The 23,012-nt window shown below is 41.0% G+C and overlaps 1 protein-coding gene across 4 annotated transcripts in view; it reads left to right on the forward strand.

Moving 5' to 3' along the window:
- The window catches only part of LOC135517222 (F-box-like/WD repeat-containing protein TBL1XR1), a 37,324-nt gene that overhangs the window by 3,526 nt on the left and 10,786 nt on the right, over positions 1-23,012 (forward strand). For all 4 annotated transcript variants that reach the window (XM_064941360.1, XM_064941335.1, XM_064941351.1 and 1 more), the window contains 7 exons: positions 6,631-6,723; positions 10,801-10,946; positions 17,703-17,937; positions 18,858-18,990; positions 20,389-20,530; positions 20,988-21,051; positions 21,383-21,480. In XM_064941360.1, the coding sequence (XP_064797432.1) occupies positions 6,666-6,723; positions 10,801-10,946; positions 17,703-17,937; positions 18,858-18,990; positions 20,389-20,530; positions 20,988-21,051; positions 21,383-21,480 (876 nt within the window). In that variant the 5' untranslated portion in view covers positions 6,631-6,665. The remainder of the gene's footprint in view (positions 1-6,630; positions 6,724-10,800; positions 10,947-17,702; positions 17,938-18,857; positions 18,991-20,388; positions 20,531-20,987; positions 21,052-21,382; positions 21,481-23,012) is intronic.

Raw genomic sequence — 23,012 nt, forward strand, 5'->3', positions numbered from 1 at the left:
ACTCTGACATGCACTGTCAATTGTGGGACCTTTTTATATAGACAGTTAGGGTCTTTTCCAAATTATTCTTTAAAATGTTTTTTTAACTAGGCAATTCAGTTAAGAACAAATTCTTATTTACAATGATGGCCTAGGAACAGTGGGTTAACTGCCTTGTTCAGGGAATGACAGATTTTTACCTTGTCAGCTAGGGGACTCGATCTAGCACCCTTTCGGTTACTGGCCCAACTCTCTAACCACTAGGCTACCTGCCGCCCCAATCATGTCCAGTCAATTGAATTTACCAAGTTGTAAAAACATCTCAAGGATGATCAATGGAAACAGGATACACCGGAGGTCAATTTCAAGTCTCATAAAAGGTCTGAATATTTATGTAAATAAGGTATGTCTGTTTTTTATATAATACATTTGCAAATATTTCTAAACCCCCTGTTTTCACTTTGTAATTATGGGGTGTTGTGTAGAATGATGAGGATATATAAAAATATATTTGTAGAATAGGGCTGTAACAAAATGTGTAAAAAGTCAAGGGGTCTGAATACTTTCCGAATGCACTGTAGATCCAAGTTGGCTAAACTTTAAATATAAAGATTAGCTGGCTACTCACTACCAGGTGGGCTTGTGCTTGAGAGATTGTTTGAGACCTGTGTTAATGTTCTATAATGCCTGGTAAGAAGTTGGCCATTATCAGTGGTTCTGGTTAAATTTGTAACAAAAAGGGCATTTTCTTAGACTTGAAAGTCAGATCAGTGATTATTGCAACAAAGCAGGTTATAATATTTTCATTTGTAGTGGATCTTATATTTAGCCTAGGTATAATTTTACAAGGACAGAATTCATTAGATTATTCCTGACTGTTTGAAATAGTGTATTGACCCTTAACATTTTTAGATATATGTTGTGAATCACTAAGTTTGAAAAGGCCATATCGCCCAGCCCTAGAAAAAAACCCGTAAAAAAATACTTTCCGTCCCCCAAACGCTGTAAATATTTGCGTGGGGTAGTTGGAATACACAGCCATGACCATTAATAAACGCCTCAACCCATTTTGGCTTGTCTTCTCGAGCTGTATCTGACATGCATTCCTGCACATAAACTCTCATACAAACTGTGCTGTTTTAATACATTCATTCTTATAGCCCTGGGCCTCGTGTTCAGTGCAAAAGGTGAGATACAGTAGAAGCTATAGTATAGCCCACAGAGAGGCTTGTATACAAACAGACTACAATCCTTTCCACTGAAATGTGTGGAGGGAAAGAAATGGTCCAAGGCTAGAATGGCTGGCATTTCATTGTTATTTTGTTGATGTTTTGAACAACAACGCCATAGTTAGCATCTCGGATATAAAGTCGAGCTGAGGATCGATGGTTCCAGGGACATTCTCTTCATATCAGAGGTTTAATTAAGGCCCACTCTCTGTGTCTAACCCCAAGGAGATCTGGAAAAGGGTTAAAGGCCTGGAGAATAAACCCTCCTCACAGCTGCCCATGTCTCTTAAAGTTGATGATGTGGTTGTTACTGACAAGAAGCACATGGCTGAGCTCTTTAATCACCACTTCATTGAGTCAGGATTTCTATTTGATTCAGACATGCCTCCTTGCCCATCCAACATTTCCTCATTTCCCACCCCTTCTAATGTGACTATCACCAATGCTTCTCCCTCTGTTTCCCCTGCCCCGCTACAAAGTTTCTCCCTGCAATCAGTCACTGAGGTGCTAAAGGAGCCCCTGAAACTTGACCCCCAAAAAACATCTGGGTCCAATGGTTTAGACCCTACTTTAAAGTTGCTGCCCCTATGATTGCCAAGCCTATCTCTGACCATTTTAACCCGTCTCTCCTTTCTGGGGAGGTTCCCATTGCCTGGAAGGCAGCCACGGTTCGTCCTTTATTCAAAGGGGGAGATCAAGCTGATCCTAACTGTTATAGGCCTATTTCTATTTTGCCCTGTTAATCAAAAGTGTTGGAAAAACGTAATAATCAACTGTCTGGATTTCTTGATGTTCATAGTATTCTCTCTGGTATGCAATCTGGTTTCCGCTCAGGTTAAAGATGTGTCAGTGCAACCTTAATAAAGGTCCTCAATGTTGTCACCATTGCAATTGATTCAAAGCAATGTTGTGCTGCTATTTTTATTGACTTGGCCAAAGCTTTTGATTTTGGTAGACCATTCCATTCTTGTGGGCCGGCTAAGGAGTATTTGGCCTGGTTTGCGAACTACCTCAAAGAGTGCAGTGTATAAAGTAAGAAAATCTGCTGTCTCAGCCACTGCCTATCACCAAGGGAGTACCCCAAGGCTCAATCCTAGGCCCCACACTCTTCTCAATTTACATCAACAACATAGCTCAGGCAGTATGAAGCTCTCTCATCCATTTATATGCAGATGATAGTCTTATACTCAACTGGCCCCTTCCCAGATTTTTGTGTTAAATGCTCAACAACGAAGCTTTCTTGGTGTCCAATAAGCTTTCTCTGACCTTAACCTTGTTCTGAACACCTTTAAATCAAATGTCATGTGGTTTGGTAAGAATAATGCCCCTTTCACCACAGGTGTGACTATTACCTCTGAGGGTTTAGAGCGGTGTGGAATCAAGGAAAGGGACCCTGCCTGTTATTGGTATGGGACACGAGAAGAGCAGTGTACTCGGCATATAACACGTGTGTGTGAAAAAATAAAATAAACTTTTTAGATTTAATTCTCAGTTGAAGTTCAGAAGTTTACATACACTTAGGTTGGAGTCATTAAAACTCATTTTTCAACCACTCCACATTTCTTGTTAGCAAACTGTAGTTTTGACAAGTCGGTTAGGACATATACTTTGTGCATGACACAAGTAATCCAACAACTGTTTACAGACAGATTATTTCATTTATAATTCACTGTATCACAATTCCAGTGGGTCAGAAGATGACTGCTTTTAAACAGCTTGTAAAATTCCAGAAAATTATGTCATGGCTTTAAAAACTTCTGAAAGGCTAATTGACATCATTTGAGTCAGTTGGAGGTTTACCTGTGGATGTATTTCAAGGCCTACCTTCAATCTCAGTGCCTCTTTGCTTGACATCATTGAAAGAAAAAAAAATCTGCCAAGGCTGCAGGAAAAAAATTGTAGGCCTCCACAAGTCTGGTTCATCTTTGGGAGCAATTTCCAAACATCTGAAGGTACCACGTTCATCTGTACAAACAATACTACGCGAGTATGAACACCATGGGACCACGCAGCTGTCATACCGATCAGGAAGGAGAAGCGTTCTGTCTCCTAGAGATGAATGTACTTTCGTGTGAAAAGTGCAAATCAATCCCAGAGCAACATCAACAACACCTTGTGAAGATGCTAGAGGAAACCGGTACAAAAGTTTCAATATCCACAGTAAAAGGAGTCCTATATCGACATAACCTGAAAGGCCACTCAGCAGGGAAGAAGCCACTGCTCCAAAACCATTATTAAAAAAAGCCAGACTACGGTTTGCAACTGCACATGGGGACAAAGGTCGTACTTTTTGGAGAAATGTCCTCTGGTCTGATGAAACACAAATGGAACTGTTTGGCCGTAATGACCATCGTTATGTTTGGAGTAAAAGAGGGATGCTTGCAAGCCAAAGAACAATATCCCAACCGTGAAGCACGGGGGTGGCAGCATCATGTTGTGGGGGTGCTTTGCTGCAGGAGGGACTGGTGCACTTCACAAAATAGATGTCATCATGGGGTAGGAAAATTATGTGGATATATTAATGCAACATGTCAAGACATCTGTCAGGAAGTTAAAGCTTGGTCACAAATGGGTCTTCCAAAAGTACGGTTGAAGTCATTGTCCATAAGTATTGGAGTGTCCATCACAAAGTCCTCACCTCAATCCTATAGAACATTTGTGGGCAGAACTGAAAAAGCATGTATGAGCAAGGAGGCCTACAAATCTGACTCGGTTACACCAGCTCTGTCAGGAGGAATTGGCCAAAATTCACCCAACTTATTGTGGGAAGCTTGTGGAAGGCTACCCAAAACGTTTGACACAAGATAAACAATTTTAAAGGCAATGCTACCAAATACTAATTGAGTGTATGTAAACTTCTGACCCACTGGGAATGTGATGAAAGAAATAAAAGCTGAAATAAAGCATTCTCGCTACTATTATTCTCACATTTCACATTCTTAAAATAAAGTGGTGAACCTAACTGACCTACGACAGGAAATTTTTACTAAGATTAAATGTCAGGAATTGTGAAACTGAGTTTAAATGTATGTAAACTTCCGACTACAACTGTATATCTTGAAATGTTGACACACTGCTTGTTTCTCAGCAACCTCACCCCTCATAGTCAATGTGAATAGGACCAACTATGGGTGTCTCCTATGGGTTTGGTTGTACATTCAGGATAACACATCAGCTGTACCCGTGACTAACGCCACATATTGCTACGCGATCCCATTCCTACCACTGTCATGATTCTGTCTGTGTCGTGAAGTGCATCGCATTCTCCAGAGTCCAAGGCTCTCTTGATTTGTTTACCATTAGCTATCATTTCTGGTCTCGGTGTGTACTTTTCAGTGGGCTAGAATGATGAAGTGCTATAAATTCCAATCCAGCCATCCTACACGTCCCTGTTTCTTTCCACGGTCTAGGTTAAACAGTGTGTGGCTCACTTGAATAAATACGCATCTCAGGAATACGAACTATGCGGGATGTTATTCCTAACCCCCCTTTTCCTTGCCCCCAGTGGTTTTGTCCACATGAGTCAGCCTGCCCTCTTAAGGAGGGCTCAGTAATTATTTCCAGTTGTGGGGGTAATGAATGGAAACTGGTGCCTTGCCTAAGGGCCAGGATGGAATTTAACTCCATGATTGTACTGCCAATTGATAATGATAAGTTTGGCCGTAACCACAGAGTGTTATGAATTTTCCCCAAAGTAGGTCAGGCAAGGTAAGGGATCAAAAGGCTTGCCCATTTTGATATGGTGTTACATAGTGCAGTTAGTCATCTGTTGGCAGGGCTACAGACTGTGACCATTTAGTCACATTTTGTTACCCTTTGACTTAGCTGTGCAAGTAAACATTTTTAAATTGGTCGCACTGGTGCAAGCTGCACATTCTACTTGGACACCTCAATCAAAAGGTTCAAATTTTGGGGCAGATAAAACCATTAATTTGTTAAACAGTAAAGTGTCTGCCCAGCAGTGTCTGCCCTGCTGCCTGTTTAGCTGGGGCTTGCTGTTGTAATGTGCAAGCCTCACACACTGTCCCCCCTCATGATTGTATAATAGTGATGGGGGGGGGGGGACAATATTATTTTTGGACACTATTATATTGGTACTTGGAGGAGTCAGTGTCGGTTTTTAGATATTAGCCAACGCTAGTCGGCTGTACTAGTGCCAAAATGCTGGTATTCTACACCCTATAGCTTGTTCTCCATCTTTTTAAATAGTGAGCCTAGTTTTCAGCACTTCCAGTTTCAGCATTTCCATGACAAACTAATTTTCTCATGCTCTCTCGTCTGCAGCAGACATAATGAGCAGTATGCTTGGAGCATCAGATCGCAGTATTGAATCACAATACATATAGAATTGTGAGAATCACAATACATATCGTATCGGCACCTAGGTACCGTGATAATATCTTCAGGTCAATGGCAATTCCCAGCCCTATTGTATAATATTTCAAAATACAATAGGGGGAAAAGCACAACTTTGGAAGCAACTAGTGTCGCTATGAAAGAGAGAGACTGCCCCTAAAATGCTATTTCTCATTTTCAAAATGGCCTGTGTGTCCTCTAATATTCTCGTGTCACACTTTGTTTCCAACTTTGTGGCAACAGATTGCAGAAGGCCCTTTCCAGTTCCAGCATGACATTGCCCCGTGCAAAATGCGCTTTCCATACAGAAATGGTTTGTCGAGCTCGGTGTAGAAGAATTTGACTGGCCTGCACAGAGCCCTGACCTCAACCCCTTCGAACACTGTTGGGATGAATTGGAACGCCGACTGCGAGCCAGGTTTAAGCAATCAACATCGGTGCCCAACCTCTCTAATGCTCTTGTGGCTGAATGGAAGAAAGTCCCTGCAACAATGTTCCAACATCTAGTGGAAAGCCTTCCCAGAAGAGTGGAGGCTGTTATAGCAGCAAAGGGGAGACCAACTCCATATTGATGTCCCTGATTTTGGGATGAGATATTTGACAAGCAGGCATGTTTGACACTGCAAATATGTTTAGGGGGTGCCACCAGATCATGGGCTGGTGCCACTAACTGAAACAGAGGTACCAGTGCCACCAGGGGAAAATGTTAGTGTGGAACTCTGCGTTGTGAGTTTGTCATTTTTACACCTTATTTTATTGACTCAGGGTATTTGCATGGATCTACTATCCATTGACTTTCAACATGTCGTCTAGACTGTAAATGTTGCCACTCTCCAAGACTCCCAAATTCAAAAGCAAGCTCAGTTCCAACTAGATGCCTCGTCACTAATCGGTGTAGTGGTAAACTGAAGTCCATCGGCAATCGTTCAAATGTTCAAGGCACTGGGTTTGTTTGAAGTGTCTGTTTTAATCAGTTAATACGTATCTGAGTATAACACAAGCTGTACAGCATTCATATTTTGTCAGGCTGTGTTGTAACTGTGTGGGTGTGTCTCTCTCTTCCTAGGCTCCCATTCCCTTCGTTGACCACCAGGATTAAAAATGAGCATTAGCAGTGATGAGGTCAACTTCCTGGTGTACAGATACCTGCAAGAGTCAGGTAAGACCCACATCTGATCTACAGTGCCTTCGGAAAGTATTCAGACCCCTTGACTTTTTATAACATTTTGTTACGTTATAAAGCCTTATTCCAAAATTGATTTAAAAAAATCCTCATCAATCTACAAACTATCCCATAATGACAAAGCAAAAAATGTTTTTGGGAAATGTTTGCAAAAATGGAAATATCACATTTACATAAGTATTCAGACCCTTTACTCATTACTTTGTCGAAGCACCTTTGGCAGCAATTACAGCTTTGAGTCTTCTTGGGTATGACGCTACAAGCTTGGCACACTGCCTTCGGAAAGTATTCAAGGACACTCAAGGACATTCAGAGACTCGTCCCAGCTGTTTGCTTATTAGTTCCTCCCATTCTTCTCTGCAGATCCTCTCAAGCTCTTTCAGGTTGGATCGGAAGCATTGCTGCACAGCTATTTTCAATTCTCTCCAGAGATGTTAAATTGGGTTCAAGTCCGGGCTTAGGCGGAACCACTCAAAGACATTCAGAGACTTGTCCCGAAGCCACTCCTGCATTGGCTTGGCTGACTGCTTAGGGTCGTTGTCCCGTTGGAAGGTGAACCTTCGCTCCAGTCTGAGGTCCTGAGCACTCTGGCGCAGGTTTTTTTTCAATGATCTTTCTGTACTTCGCTCCATTCATGTTTCCCTCGATCCTGACTCGTCTCCCTGTCCCTGCTGCTGAAAATCATCCCCACGGCATGATGCTTCACAGTATGGATGGTGCCAGGTTTGCCTTTTACTGAGTAGCTTCCGTCTGGCCACTCTACCATAAAGGCCTGATTGGTGGAGGGCTGCAGAGATGTTTGTCCTTCTGGAAGGTTTTCCCATCTCCACAGAGTTGCTCTGTCAGTAACCATTGGATTATTGGTCAGGGAGGTTTGGTCAGGAAGATGACCAAAGCCATTCTTCCCCAATTGCTTAGTTTGGCCGGGCGGCCAGCAGTTCCTTCTTCCATTTAGGAATGATTTTGAGGCCAGCGTGTTCTTGGGGTTCTTCAATGCTGCAGAATCTTTTTGGTACCCTTCCCCAGATCTGTGCCTTGACACAATCCTGTTTTTGAGCTCTATGGACAATTCCTTTGGTTTTTGCTCTGACAGGTGTGTACTAGAGGTCGACCGATTTAATCGGAATGGCAGATTTAAGTTGGGCCGATTTCAAGTTTTCATAACAATCAGAAATCGGTATTTTTGGGCGCCGATTTCCAACGATTTTGATTTTTTTAACCTTTTCATTTAACTAGGCAAGTCAGTTAACACATTCTTATTTTCAATGACTGCCAAGGAACTGTGGGTTAACGGCCTTGTTCAGGGGAAAAACGACAGATTTTCACCTTGTTAGCTCAGGGGTTCCAATCTTGCAACCGCACAGTTAACTAGTCCAAAGTTCTAACCATTGCACTCCACGGGTAACCTGCCTGTTACACGAATGTAGTAGAAGCCAAGGTAAATTGCTAGCTTGCATTAAACAATCAATCATAATTACTAGTTATAACTACTGATCCAGTTTAGCAGGCAATATTAACCAGGTAAAATTGGCATTTCTCTTGCTTTCATTGCACGCAGAGTCAGGGTATATGCAACCGTTTGGGCTGCCTGGCTCATTGCGAACTAATTTGCCAGAATTTTACGTAATTATGACATACATTGAAGGTTGTGCAATGTAACAAGAATATTTAGACTTAGGGATGCCACCCTTTAGATAAATTCCTGAACGGTTCCGTATTTCACTGAAATAATGTGAAATGTTTTTGATATGATAGTTTCCGGATTCGATCATATTAATGACCAAAAGGCTCGTATTTCTGTGTGTTATTATGTTATAATTGAGTCTGATTTGATAGAGCATTCTGACTGAGCAGCAGCAGGCCCATAATCATTAATTCAAACAGCAAGCACAGCGCTGTTTATGACTTCAAGCCTATTAGCCAAATGGCTGGTGTAACCAATGTGAAATGGCTAGCTAGTTAGCTGGGTATGCGCTAATACTGTTTCAAACGTCACTCGCTTTTAGATTTGGAGTAGTTATTCCCCTTGTGCTGCAAAGACCGCGGCTTTTGTGGAGCGATGGGTAACGATGCTTCGAGTGTGGCTGTTGTCTGTGTTCCTGGTTCGAGCCCAGGTAGGGGCAAGGAGAGGTACGGAGGCTATACTGTTACACTGGCAATACTATAGTGCCTATAAGAACATCCAATAGTCAAAGGAATATGAAATACAAATGGTATAGAGAGAAATAGTCCTATAAATACTATATTAGCTACAACCTAAAACTTCTTACCTTGGAATATTGAAGTCTCATGTTAAAAGGAACCACCAACTTTCATATGTTCTCACGTTCTGAGCAAGGAACTTAAACGCTTTTTTACATGGCACATATTTTACATGGCAGACATTTGTTTTTGCATTATTTAAACCAAATTGAATGTTTCATTATTTATTTGAGGCTAAATTGATTTTATTGATGTTTTATATTAAGTTAAAATAAGTGTTAATTCAGTATTGTTGTAATTGTCATTATTACAAATAAAAAAATTGGCAGATTAGTCGGTATCGGCTTTTTTGGTCCTCCAAATAATCGGTATCGGTGTTGAGAAATCATAATCGGTCGACCTCTAGTGTGTACCTTTCCAAATCATGTCCAATCAATTGAATTGACCTTCTTGTAAAAAGAAGTGATAGTCAGTCTCTCCTCAACTCTTGCATAGTATCTATATCAGCCCTCTGATTACAATTAAGAGTAAAATGTGCCGCTCTGTTCTGGGCCAGCTGCAGCATAACTAGGTCTTTCCTTGCACCACTGGACCACACGACTGGACAATAATCAAGATCAGACAAAACTAGAGCCTGCAGAACTTGCTTTTTGGAGTGTGGTGTCAAAAAAGCAGAGCATGTCTTTATTACTGCCAGACCTCTCCCCGTCTTTGCAACTATTCAATCTATATTTTATGACCATGACAGTTTACAATGTAAGTTAACGCCAAGTAAGTTAGTCTCCTCAACTTGTTCAACAGCCACACCATTCATTACCAGATTCAGCTGTGGTATAGCACACAAGGAATGATTTGTACCAAATACAATACTCTTAGTTTTAGAGATGTTCAGGACTAGTTTATTACTGACCCCCCGCCCCATTCCAAAACAGACTGCCACTCTTTGTTAAGGGTTTCAGTGACTTCGTTAGCTGTGGTTGCTGATGCATATATGGTTGAATCATCAGCATACATGGGCACACATGCTTTGTTTAATGCCAGTGACAGGCATTGGTAAAAATAGAATAGAGGGCCTAGAGAGCTGCCCTGCGGTACACAACACTTCACATTAAAGAAAACCCTTTGAGTTCTATTAGATTGCCAAATTGTGGAATCAGAACTGAGGTTGAAAAGCCATAAAACACACCTTTTTTTAACAACAAGTTATGGTCAATATTATCAAAGGCCGCACTGAAATCTAACAGCACAGCTCCCACAATCTTTTTATTATCACAATGTTTTTCCCAACAGTTTGCTAAGAGCTGGCAGCAAGCATATAGGTCTGCTGTTAGAACCAGTAAAGGCCGCTTTACCACTCTTGGGTAGCGGAATTACTTTGGCTTCACTCCAGGCCTTAGGACAAAGACTTTCCTATAGTCTCAGATAAATAAATAAAAATATGACAGATAGGAGTGGTTATAGAGTCAGCTACCGATTACATTGTGCTGAGTCGGTTCCGGAAATAAGTGTCTCACCCTTTTGAAAATAGTTTTTTGAACTATTTGGGAAAGCAATACATTTTTCCATTATCAGATCTGCAAATTATCTAGCTTAAATCCAGGGAAAATGCTTAATATCGCAAACATTTCAGCTACCATAATCCCCAAAATGAATCTTAACTGAGTGCTGCCCAGTGGGCAAAGCGAGTTGAAATGTTTATTACAACCAGACATTGGTTGAAATGACATTATTATGACATCATTTCAACCAATTTTGCCCGCAGAGTGTAAACTCTGCAAGGTGAATGTAAACATAGTGACGCAGTGGTGTGCAACTCATTTTCCCCTTCCTCTCGCACCATCCTTCTGCCAGGCTTCTCCCACTCGGCGTTCACCTTTGGCATAGAAAGCCACATCAGCCAGTCCAATATCAACGGAGCCCTGGTTCCCCCTGCTGCCCTCATCTCCATCATCCAGAAGGGCCTGCAGTACGTGGAGGCAGAGGTCAGCATCAATGAGGTCAGTACCCACAACGCTAACTTTCCTATTTACTGACTGTACCCCAAACTCACCGGGTGGTATACCACATTTTACTATATACCGGGATTGATGCATGGACCGGTTTGGGGTTTTACTTTACAATCTATAACGGTATTTCAATGTTTGGTTAGTTAAATGTGATATGTGAATGTTAAATGTTTTTATAATTTACTCTGTTTGCTACTTGAGTCGTCTTTCCCTCCTGCTGCATGTCACTTCCAACACAAAGCCCTGCCCCCTTTCACACAAGGAGAGAATAGATGTTCGACCACGGAGTCACAAACACTTTCTTGCCGTTCACTCGGCAGTCTGCATGGTCAGATAGATGGAACAAGATGTTGGTGAAAACTCTGCTGCTTTCCATGTGTTCTATAATTACACAAACTAATAGTAGTTTTCAGACAGTAAGATACACTATCTGTTAGTTTGTATTTTCTTAGCCATTTGTGACTAAAATAAATATTTTTAGATGCTTATCGCTAGTTAGCTGGCTAGCTAGCTTGCTTGCTTGCTAAATATTCTTAGTCAGAACAAATGTATAAAGCTAATACAGCCTGGTACCAGTGCTGGTGTAGGCCTAGATAAGGATATTGTTTGTGCAACAATTTCTTAAATCAGAGAAGAATAGGTTAAACATATGTTAGCTACAAGGGTTAAGAACATCTCATTACGGTCCCCTGGAAAAATTGACCAACACTTTGGTTCCTATCCTGTCAATAATTCATTCATTTTCATGTCAAACAACAATGCACAACAAATATTATGGCTGAACCTAAACGTGCTGGTTGATAAAAGACCTGTATTTATGGGAAAGATGTTTGAAAAGGGTATTTTGTTTTTAAATGATATTGGAATGGTAGAGTTATCAGAATTGTATGGGGAAGGTCTGCTCAATCCAAGAGTACAACCAATAATTTATTACAGCGTTACCCCAAGCAGGTAGGAGGCACGTAGGATGTAGGGAACTGGTCTGTCTGCCCAATATAAAGGATCAAAACTGGCAGAGGAATAAAAATAGGAAAGTAAATCAGTTTCATTAGAGGTCCCAGATGTGCTCAATGGGATTGAGATCCGGGCTCTTTGCTGGCCATGGCAGAACACCGACATTCCTGTCTTGCATTAACCTCTCTGTGATATGTGGGATGGTAGCGTCCCACTTGGCCAAAAGCCAGAGAAAATGCAGAGCGCCAAATTCAAATAAATTCCTATGAAAATCAAACTTTCATGAAATCACACATGTAAGATACCAAATTAAAGCTACACGTTTTGTGAATCCAGCCAACATGTCAGATTTCAAAAAGGCTTTTCGGCGAAAGCAAATGATACTATTATCTGAGGACAGCACCCCCATAAACAAAAGACAGAACATTTCAACCCTGCAGGCGCGACACAGAACGCAGAAATAAAAATATAAATCATGCCTTACCTTTGACGAGCTTCTTCTGTTGGCACTCCAATATGTCCCATAAACATCACAAATGGTCCTTTTGTTAGATTAATTCCGTCTATATATATCCAAAATGTCCATTTATTTGGCGCGTTTGATCCAGAAAAACACAGGTTCCAACTTGTGCAACGTGACAACAAAATATCTCAAAAGTGACCTGTAAACTTTGCCAAAACATTTCAAACTACTTTTGTAATACAACTTTAGGTATTTTTTTAAATTAAATCATCGATAAAATTGAAGACAGGATGATCTGTGTTCAATACAGGAAGAAAACAAACTCAAGCATGCTTTCTGGTCATGCGCTCTATCAAACAGTACACATGAAGTGACCCTCGTTCAAGATGGCCGTACTTCTTCATTACACAAAGGAATAACCTCAACCAATTTCTAAAGACTGGTGACATCCAGTGGAAGCGGTAGAAACTGCAAGCAAGTCCCTTTAGAAATCTGGATTCCCAATGAAAACTCATTGAAAAGAGGGTGACCTCAAATTTAAATAAAAAAAATCTGAATGGTTTGTCCTCAGGATTTTACCTGCTACATAAGTTCTGTTATACTCACAGACATGATTCAAACAGTTTTAGAAATTTCAGTGTTTTCTATCCAAATTGACTAATAATATGCATATCTTATCTTCTGGGTATGAGTAGCATGCAGTTGAATTTGGGCATGCTTTTCATCCAAAATTCCAAATGCTGCCCCCTATCCTAGAGAAGTTAAATCGAGCACAGAACGACAGTATGGCTGGTGGCATTGTCATGCTGGAGAGTCATGTCAGGATGAGCCTGCAGGAAGGATACCACATGAGGGAGGAGGATGTCTTCCCTGTAACGCACAGCGTTGAGATTGCCTGCAATGACGACAAGCTCAGTCCGATGATGCTGTGACACACCGCCCCAGACCATGACGGAACCTCCACCTCCAAATCGATCCTGCTCCAGAGTACAGGCCTCAGTGTAACGCTCATTCCTTCCACGATAAATGCGAATCCGCCATCACCCCTGGTGAGACAACCTCAATTCGTAAGTGAATAGCACTTTCTGCCAGTCCTGTCTGGTCCAGCGACGGTGGTTTTGTGCCCATAGGTGGCGTTGTTACCGGTGATGTCTGGTGGGGACCTGCCTATTGCGGACATTCTAAGAACTGATGGAGCGATTGTGCGTTCCTGTCCCGCAGGTGTGATGTTCAGATGTACCGATCTTGTGCAGGTGTTGTTACACGTGGTCTGCCACTGCGAGGATGATCAGCTGTCCATTTTGTCTCCCTGTAGCGCTTTCTTAGGCATCTCACAGTACGGTCATTGCAATTTTTTGCCCTGGCCATATCTGCAGTCCTCATGCCTCCTTGCAGCATGCCTAAGGTACATTCATGCAGATGAGCAGGAACTCTGGGCTTCTTTCTTTTGGTGTTTTTCAGAGTCAGTAGAAAGGCCTCTTTAGTGTTCTAAGTTTTCATAACTGTGACCTTAATTTTCTACCGTTTGTAAGCTGTTAGTATCTTATTGACCGTTCCACAGGTACATGTTCATTAATTGTTTCAGCGTGGGAAACCGTGTTTAATTTTTGTCAACATCCGCTGAATTGCAGAGCGCCAAATTCAAATTAAATTACTAAAAAATATTTAATTTTCATGAAATCACAAATGCAAAATAGCAAAACACAGCTTAGCTTGTTGTTAATCCACCTCGCGTGTCAGATTTCAAAAAAGCTTTTACAGCTAAAGCAAACCAAGCGTTTATATATGGACATCTCTCTCAGCAGACAAAACATTACAAACAGCTAGCAGCAAAGTAGATTGGTAAGCGATTAATTTTATTGCTTTTGATCTTCGGATGTTTGCACTCACGAGACTCCCAGTTACACAATAAATGTTCCTTTTGTTACATAAAGATTATTTTTATATCCAAAATACCTCTATTTGGTTGGCGCATTTTGTTCAGAAATCCGCGGTCACGGCGGGGCAGACAATGCAATGTCTTTTTTGTGCATGCAAAACTCTGCTGGCACCCAGCCATCCACTGATGCGATGTGATCATTATCGCTCATTTTTCAGAATAAAAGCCTGCAACTATGTCTAAAGACTGTTCACACCATGTGGAAGGAAAAACATCTGGTTGATATCCCTTTAAATGGTGGGAAGGCATGCAATGGAACAGGGAGTTTTCAAAATACTTCCTAGTTGGATTTTCCTCAGGTTTCCGCCAGCAATATCAGTTCTGTTATACTCACCGACAATATTTTGACAGTTTTGGAAACTTTAGAGTCTTCTATCCTAATCTGACAATTATATGCATATTTTAGCTTCTGGGCCTGAGAAATAGGCAGTTTAATTTGGGTACATTTTTCATCCAAACATCAAAATACTGCCCCTACACTCAACAGGTTAAACCCTTTACAATGAAGATCTGTGAAGTTATTTGGATTTTTACAAATGATCTTTGAAAGACAGTGTCCTGAAAAAGGGACTTTTTTGTTGTTGTTGCTGAGTTTATAAAACTACCCAAGATTCAAGACTTTGTGCTTTTCAGATAAAATTATTATATAGAATTCCAACCTAATAAGAATTTCAACATAATGTTGAATATTTCGGGCATTCAATCATTGAAGCTCTGCAGATTTTGTTATGAGGATACAGAATCAATAGACCATTTATTTTGGTATTGCCCTCAGGTAGCCTGTTTCTGGTCTCAGGTTCAGGAATGGCTGACAATGCAGAACATTGATCTAAAATTGTCCTTATAAATAGTGCTGTTGGGAGATCTGGAGAGACCGGGTCAGTCAATTAATAATATATTAATACTCTTAGTATAAGTATTTATCTTCAACTCGCTATCTTTGGATTCTATTCGATTATGTCAAACATCACAGCATAGTTGAAAGATGTGTGTATATATATATATATGGTATCGTGCCATACATGCACTCAAACATATTCAGTTGGCCTTGCTGTTATGATTTTTGTTGTCCTTTATCTTTGTTGGTTGTTTTTTGCATTGTTGTTTTCTGTTTTGGTTGAGGGGCAGCTCTTGGGGATCTGTGGGGGGAAGGCGTCTTGGAGGGCTGGCAGTTGGGAGCTTAGGCCGGTGGCTGATGGAGCACTGGTTCAGGTCCCTGTTTTTTGACCTTGTGGGGGAGATCTGCTGACGTGCCCTTGAACAGGGCGTTGACCCTGGTTGCTTGTGTGTGTCGCTCTGGATGGGAGTCTGTTAGATGACTAATGTGATGTAGTTGTTGAGTGGCTTTACGGCAAGTATGTTTTAATCATTCAATAATAAAGAAATAAATGCATGCAAGGAGCTCCCTGCCCACTATATTCTGCCTAATGTATTAGAATAATGATTATATGATTCAAACAGTTCAATTAACTAGACCTAGATGTGTGCCCATATCATGCAGCCCCGCATGGCACAGTGTGGAAATTATAACAAAAGTGCAAGAAATGGTTTAAAATGCTGAGTTTGTTTTATACTGTTCAATCCAACTTCAAACCAATCAGAATGAAGAAATCCCCATTGCAGTCACTTACAATTTGCGTTGCCACCCTAGGGTCATTTTTAGAACTTTTAGTAGTCAAAAACATAAAATAGCGTCATACTGTCTAAAAAAGTGAAACATTTTGTGATATGATATTTAGGCTATATCGCCCAGCCCGATGTTAGACATATCTGTTGAAAGGTTAAGAACAAAACATAAAATTTGAACTTTTGAGTGGAATTCCCCTTTTTTAATTAAAACATTTCTGAACCTGTATCACTGGTCAATGGCAACAGCTGTGTTGAAACCCCAACACATGTCTCGGGTCGCGTTAATGCAGGATGGTGCGTTTTTTACACAGAAAAGGAACATGTAGAAAAGTTCTTGCTTCATTTTGTAAACGGATATCTAAAGTGCTTCCTATTGAAAATTCAGTTGCACTTCTCCACTGGGATAAATATATTTGCTCTTGTCATTGAACCACCAGACAGCGCTCTGACTGTGTAGGTTACTTTCCTCTGGTACCTTCGTCCGGTGTATTTTAGTTTTTAGTTTTTTCTCCAGTCGCAAATTTAAAATGCAAGATTAACTTCAAACAAAACATTAGGAAATGTAGCTGGCTACATTCTTTCTATTCATTTAAAAAAAATATGCATTGTTTTTGAAAAAAATACCTTGCTTTTTCTTTGTACGCTAATTTACTTGTGTGGCTGGTAGCCAAATAGATTAGCACTTCTGTTGTTATTGATGAAAACAGTTTTCTGCCTCGTGTTGCGCTAATGCATTTTGTGTGAAGAAAAACTAGAGTTGCATACCCTGTATCACTCGATTGAAGCAACAAACAAAAAAACACTTGACTTTCAATGTGAAACTAGGAATGGGCATGAGTACTCAAACTGTCACAACTCAATATTTAACCCGGAGATCATTTTATTTAATTTTTTATTTAATTTTACAATACTGTAAACGATTTGGTCAACGTTGTCTTGAAGACTACGTTCATTTGCTTTGATTCTAGTGTGACATTTGTACATGTGCATTTGTGGTACACAACAAAAAATAAACCAGGCCAGGCATCACACGGTTCTGCTTGCTAAATTCCCTTTCTCCTCTGTCTCACTAACTTTTTATAAATAACTGCGTAATTTTCCTCATAGGCTACTTTGTGGTTATCACTAGTTACCACAGCCACAAAGTCAACGTTGGCTATTGTAAAAAATCATGACGACAAAAATTTGCTGAATTTGTACTTTTCTGTGTGAAAAACGTATAATCCTGCGTTAACGCGAAATGTGTCTTAATTTCAACCCCTCTGAATCAGAGGCGTGGGGGGCTGCCATAATCGACATCCACATCTTTGGCACCCAGGGAACACAGGGTTAAAACTGCCTTGCTCAGGGGCAGAACGACAGATTTTTACCTTGTCAGCTCGGGGATTCGATCCAGAAACCTTACGGTTACTGGCCCAACGCTCTAACCACGAGGCTAGCTGCCGCCACATTGTAGATTATGTTCCATGATATAATATAACCAGTTACAGTTTCAATAAAATAATGTTAAATGGATATATGAGGCAGTTTAGCAATAAGGATTCGTTATCTGTAATGGTTTTTTGATAAATTAGGCACTTTTGGCATATAGATAAATGTGCACATTGTTTTCCTTGTTCTAAAAATAGCTCATGCGAGTACAGTCAAATGCCAATTCCTATATGAAATGCAGATTAAATCCCAGATTTTTTTTGACAGTCAGCGTTTTGAAAATGCAGATTTCTTAAAGCTAATGCTGCAACCCCTGTATCGTGTCATCCAGGATGGCACTCTGTTTGACGGGAGGCCCATCGAGTCGCTGTCTCTGATCGACGCTGTGATGCCCGATGTGGTGCAGACGCGGCAGCAGGCCTACCGGGAAAAGCTGGCCCATCAGCAGCAGGCAGCCGGGGCTGGCAGCGCCAGTGGCACCCAGGGCCCCCAGCCCGGCAGCACCAAGAATGGAGAGGGTGGAACCGCTGCCAACGGCGAGGAGAATGGCGCCCACGCCTTAGCAAGTGAGCAGATCCTTTCATTATGACACCTCCCTTTTTATTTTTGTTGAATTTTAGACTTTTTTCCCCCGTTCGTTAATAGTTAACATGATATCATAACCAGGGCTGGGATCAAATCCAATTTTATTTGAAATTCCAATTCCATTTTTTATTAACTTATGAAGGGAATTCTATTGAATTCAAGTTATGTAATTGTGTTGAATTGTAATTGTAAAAAGATTTACTCAGTTAATGAAATTAGTGCAGGATTTGTTTGAAATAATTTAAACTGATTTTGTATATTTCTAGTATAGCGAAGCTGTCTGAACATTGACATTATCGGCCTTAAGACCTGAGGGAATTGGAATTTGGGGAATTCTTGGGGATAATATTGAACTAGAAATTGAATTCACCTAACATTGGAATTGGGGGGATTGGAATTGAGGACTTGAATTGTCTCTGAATTCAAAGACTGACCTGGAATTTGAATTGAATTAAATGGAATTTATTGGAAGAGGGAATTGAATTAAGATTTGACAGTACAAATGAAAAACAGTACGAATGATTTACAATACATAGATAGACCTACATAATCACCTCCTTGTGTTTAAGCACAACTGATGGAGATTGTTTTACCTTTTCCTCGCCATCAATCCTACTAACACTAGCATAGGTTTAGCTGCTACTCGACAAGCCTGACCAATGAAAATCTTGACGTTTCTTCCGTCATGCATTTTAAGTGGTCGAAACTCCCTTCAGCCAATGCTTACATCAATCCCACACTTATAAAAGATGGTCAGGGAATGTCCAAGTGCACATTTGGGAGATTTAGGGGGCAGCCCAAGATCTCAATGTGATGGTAAGCAAGATGGATATAATCCGTTTGATACAAAGTTGAGTCCTCTATCTAACTCTATGGTGTATTCCATCCTCTCCCCCTCCAGACCACCATGCAGACATGATGGAGGTGGACGGGGATGTTGAGATTCCCCAGAACAAGGCCATGGTGCTGCGAGGCCACGAGTCCGAGGTGTTCATCTGTGCCTGGAACCCCGTCAATGACCTGCTCGCCTCAGGGTACAGAACCGACTCCTTTATCCTTCTCTTTCTCTCTCTTTTGGTTTCACTGTCTGTCTTCTTCTCTCCTACTCCTCTCTCCTTTTCTCTCACCCTCCTCACTCACTCTCTCCCTCTCCTTCTACTTCTCTATCCCTGTTTCTAGAGAAAGACAGCCTAAAGATAAATGCTTATTGTTCATAAAGTAAATTCCCCCTTCATATAGCATTGGTAGTTTTCATGATTAGTATGCGTTGACCTACATTTTGATGAGTAGAACTTAATCAAGGAAGTTTACAACATAGTGTTGGTGGTAAACTTAAGATAAAGCATGTGTATATGTACTCTCGCATTTAATTTAATCCCGAGAAGTGTGTTTTATTAGCCCTTTACACGCATACCCTTATACAGTTTGAAAATTGGAGATTTGAGCACTAGTAAGTGCCTAAATTGGAACGTAGTGGCTGTACAGTAACCTGCTATACATGACGTCTGAGCTCTCTCCTCAAAGAGTGATTTATTTAAAACGATGCTCAATTTGGTGAGTAGAAAGACAATGTTTTCAGGGATACACAGACAGATGTTCAATTTAGTTTATTCTGCATGTTCTTTGGGATTTTCTAAATGGATGAACAATTCCACATTGAACGTTGCATGGTGATGAATTACGGCCATGACATCTGTTTGGTGAGTAGGCCTAGGCTTAATGATTCTGTTCCTAACCGAATGAGCCGATGTTGGTTTATTGTGTCAAACGTGCCGCAGCAAATGCACTCATGACTCTTTTCTATGCGCACCAAAATTCGACTTGTTTCTCTGAATCGCCTTGTGAAAGCCTAACACTGTAAGATCGTATTTTATAACTCAACTAGTCATGTTGGCAATAGATCAAGCTTTCAAATCATGCCCACCTGATCCAGATTGCTATTTAAAATGGACCGCTTTTGGATTGCGTAAACAACAGTAGTTGTGTGATGTTGGGGATGCAGAGTTGTATTCCAAACGAAACAACTACAAGTGTGCTTCCTCAACGGCACAGCTAGGAGAGCAACTAAAAAGTAACTTTTTTTTTTTTAGAAGACTCTTCTTTTAGTCATAAAAGTGTATTGAAAATGCTTAGGAATGATGTACACTTTGGAGATATGTGGCCACTTGGAGACCCCAGTTAGTCCTCTCACTCAAACACTTGTTTTTTATTATTTAAAAAAAATCTTATGTGGCCTCCTACCCCACATCTTCCAGGAATTAGTCTTGTCATTTCACTGAATGTATCTTGAGTATTTTAAGATTCAATTTAGCCCTATCGCTATAGTCCAATTCCCACGATTGTAAAGGGTTAATGTTGCTATGTTTTAGCCAAAGAAGTTGCACATTAGACGACAGTGTGTAACGTGTGTGTGTGTGTGTGCGCGCGCGCAGGTCTGGGGATTCAACGGCGCGGATCTGGAACCTGAGTGAGAACAGCACAGGCAGCTCCACCCAGCTGGTGCTGAGACACTGCATACGGGAGGGGGGTCAGGACGTACCCAGCAACAAAGACGTCACCTCACTGGACTGGAATGTGGGTTAGAGAGAGAATGTGTGTTTGAGGGGTGGGGGCAGACAGACTGTGTGTGTACACACTCTGGTGTGTGTCTCGGCTGCCAAAGGCATTCTCTGGCAGCGCTTCCCAACCGGATATATGGGACTGCTTCATTCCCTCCCATGGAAAATGCAGGGCTTTCACTACCGCTACTCAGAATATAGACTTACAGTAGAGCAGGCTGTCATTTCTCCCTGATATACAAGTTGTTGGAGGATACTGAACCAGCATTTTTAAGTACTTTTGGCCAAATCACAACTCGAGATGTAGGAAAAACTGACTTTAAGCCTAGATTTGAGTAATTCACATAAATCTCAAGTTAGGATCAGTGCCATGTTTTGCCCTAATTTGGGGTGCAACAGAAACCCAGAACTACAGGTTATTGAAAAGATTTTGTTTTGGTCCCAAAAATTACTGAGGAATTTCTATCTTTCAGAGTGAGGGTACGCTGCTAGCCACAGGCTCGTACGATGGCTTTGCCAGAATATGGACTAAAGACGGTAAGCAATTTAAAGATACACTATGGGCATGCTAATTGTTTACGTAAAATGTTGGCTTGAATCCTTAGTTTTAGGGGAACAATATAAACTTTTGCTCACAGGCGAGGGGAGGAATGATGCTTTCTGTCCAATTAGGTCATTATGGACAATATTTCTGTCCATTTAGGGGACCCCTTTGTGTGGCTCAAGAGCAACCTCGAAGGCAAAAGTTCCGTATTGGCTCTTTTTTTTAATGTCAGAACTTTCACATCTCAACATTTCTAAACAGATTCACAGATGGTCTAAAGTACTGTTCTCTTGCTAACCAAGCACCATGACATGTTTTTTGCAGGTAACCTCGCCAGTACCTTGGGCCAGCACAAAGGTCCTATATTTGCCCTCAAATGGAATAAGAAAGGCAACTTTATCCTCAGTGCAGGAGTAGATAAGGTAAGATAATTGTTTGTGTGTTAAAGGTCCAATGCAGACATTTTATCTAAATTTTTACCCTGAAAGGATTTGATATCAAGTGCCTTACTGTGATTGTTTCTTTTTGGCAATTTTCATTGAAAATAAAAATAGCTTCTTAGCAAAGAGCAATTTCTCAATTAAGATTTTGTCTGGTTGTTGTCTGAGTGGGGAGGGGAAAACTAGCTGTTATTGGCTGAGAGTTTTGGAACTCTCTTTCTTATTGGTCTATTTAACTAATTTACTGGCAGGCCAAAAATCCTTCCCACCAAAGCAGGCAGAACATTCAGGCGGTCGTTTCAAACAAATCTTACACTAAAAGGGCTTTATCATAATTGTAACAATTTCACAGTATTATTCCAAACTCAGTGAAAATACCATGAGTGTACAAAACATTAAGAACAACCCCTCCCTCCTACTCATTCCAGTGTTTTTCTTTATCTTTACTGTGTTCTACATTGATGAAGACATCAAAATAATGAAATAACGCATGGAATCATGTAGTAACTAAAAAAAGTATAGTTGATATTCTTCAAAGTAGCCACCCTTTGCGTTGGATGACAGCTTTGCATTTCTCAACCAGCTTCACCTGGAATGATTTTCCAACCGTCTTGAAGGAGTTCCCACATGCTGAGCACTTTTCCTTCACTCTCCGGTCCAACTCATCCCAAACCATCTCAATTGGGTTGAGGTCAGGTGATTGTGGAGGCCAGGTCATCGCATGCAGAACATCACTCTCCTTCTTGGTCAAATAGCCCTTACACAGCCTGGAGGTGTGTTTTGGGTCATTAGCCATGCTGGTTAAGTGTGCCTTGAATTCTAGATAAATCACAGACCGTGTCACCAGCAAAGCAACATCGTACCACCACCTCCATGCTTCACGGTGGGAACCACACATGCGTAGATCGGTTCACCTACTCAGCGTCTCACAAAGACGGCGGTTGGAACCAAAAATCTCACATTTGGACTCATCAGACCAAAAGACAGCTTTCCACCAGTCTAATGTCCATTGCTCGTGTTTCTTGGCCCAAGCAAGTCTCTTTATTGGTGTCATTTAGTAGTGGTTTCTTTGCAGCAATTCGACCATGAAGGCCTGATTCACGCAGTCTCCTCTGAACAGTTGATGTTGAGATGTGTCTGTTACTTGAACTATGTGAAGCATTTATTTGGGCTGCAATCTGAGGTGCAGTTAATTGCCGATTTCTGAGGCTGGTAACTCTAATGAAATTATCCTCTCGGCGGAGGTAACTCTGGGTCTACCTTTTCTGTGGCGGTCCTCATGAGTGCCAGTTTCATCATAGTGCTTGATGGTTTTTGCGACTGCACTTGAAGATACGCCCAAAGTTCTTGAAATGTATGTCTTAAAGTAATGATGGACTGTCATTTCTCTTTGCTTATTTGAGCTGTTTTTGCCATAATATGGACTTGGTCTTTTGCCAAATAGGGCTATCTTCTGTATACCACCTCTACTTTGTCACAACACAAGTGATTGGCTCAAACACATTAAGAAGGAA

The sequence above is a fragment of the Oncorhynchus masou genome, chromosome 3, assembly GCF_036934945.1.
Source record: "Oncorhynchus masou masou isolate Uvic2021 chromosome 3, UVic_Omas_1.1, whole genome shotgun sequence".
Classification (NCBI taxonomy): Eukaryota; Metazoa; Chordata; class Actinopteri; order Salmoniformes; family Salmonidae; genus Oncorhynchus; species Oncorhynchus masou.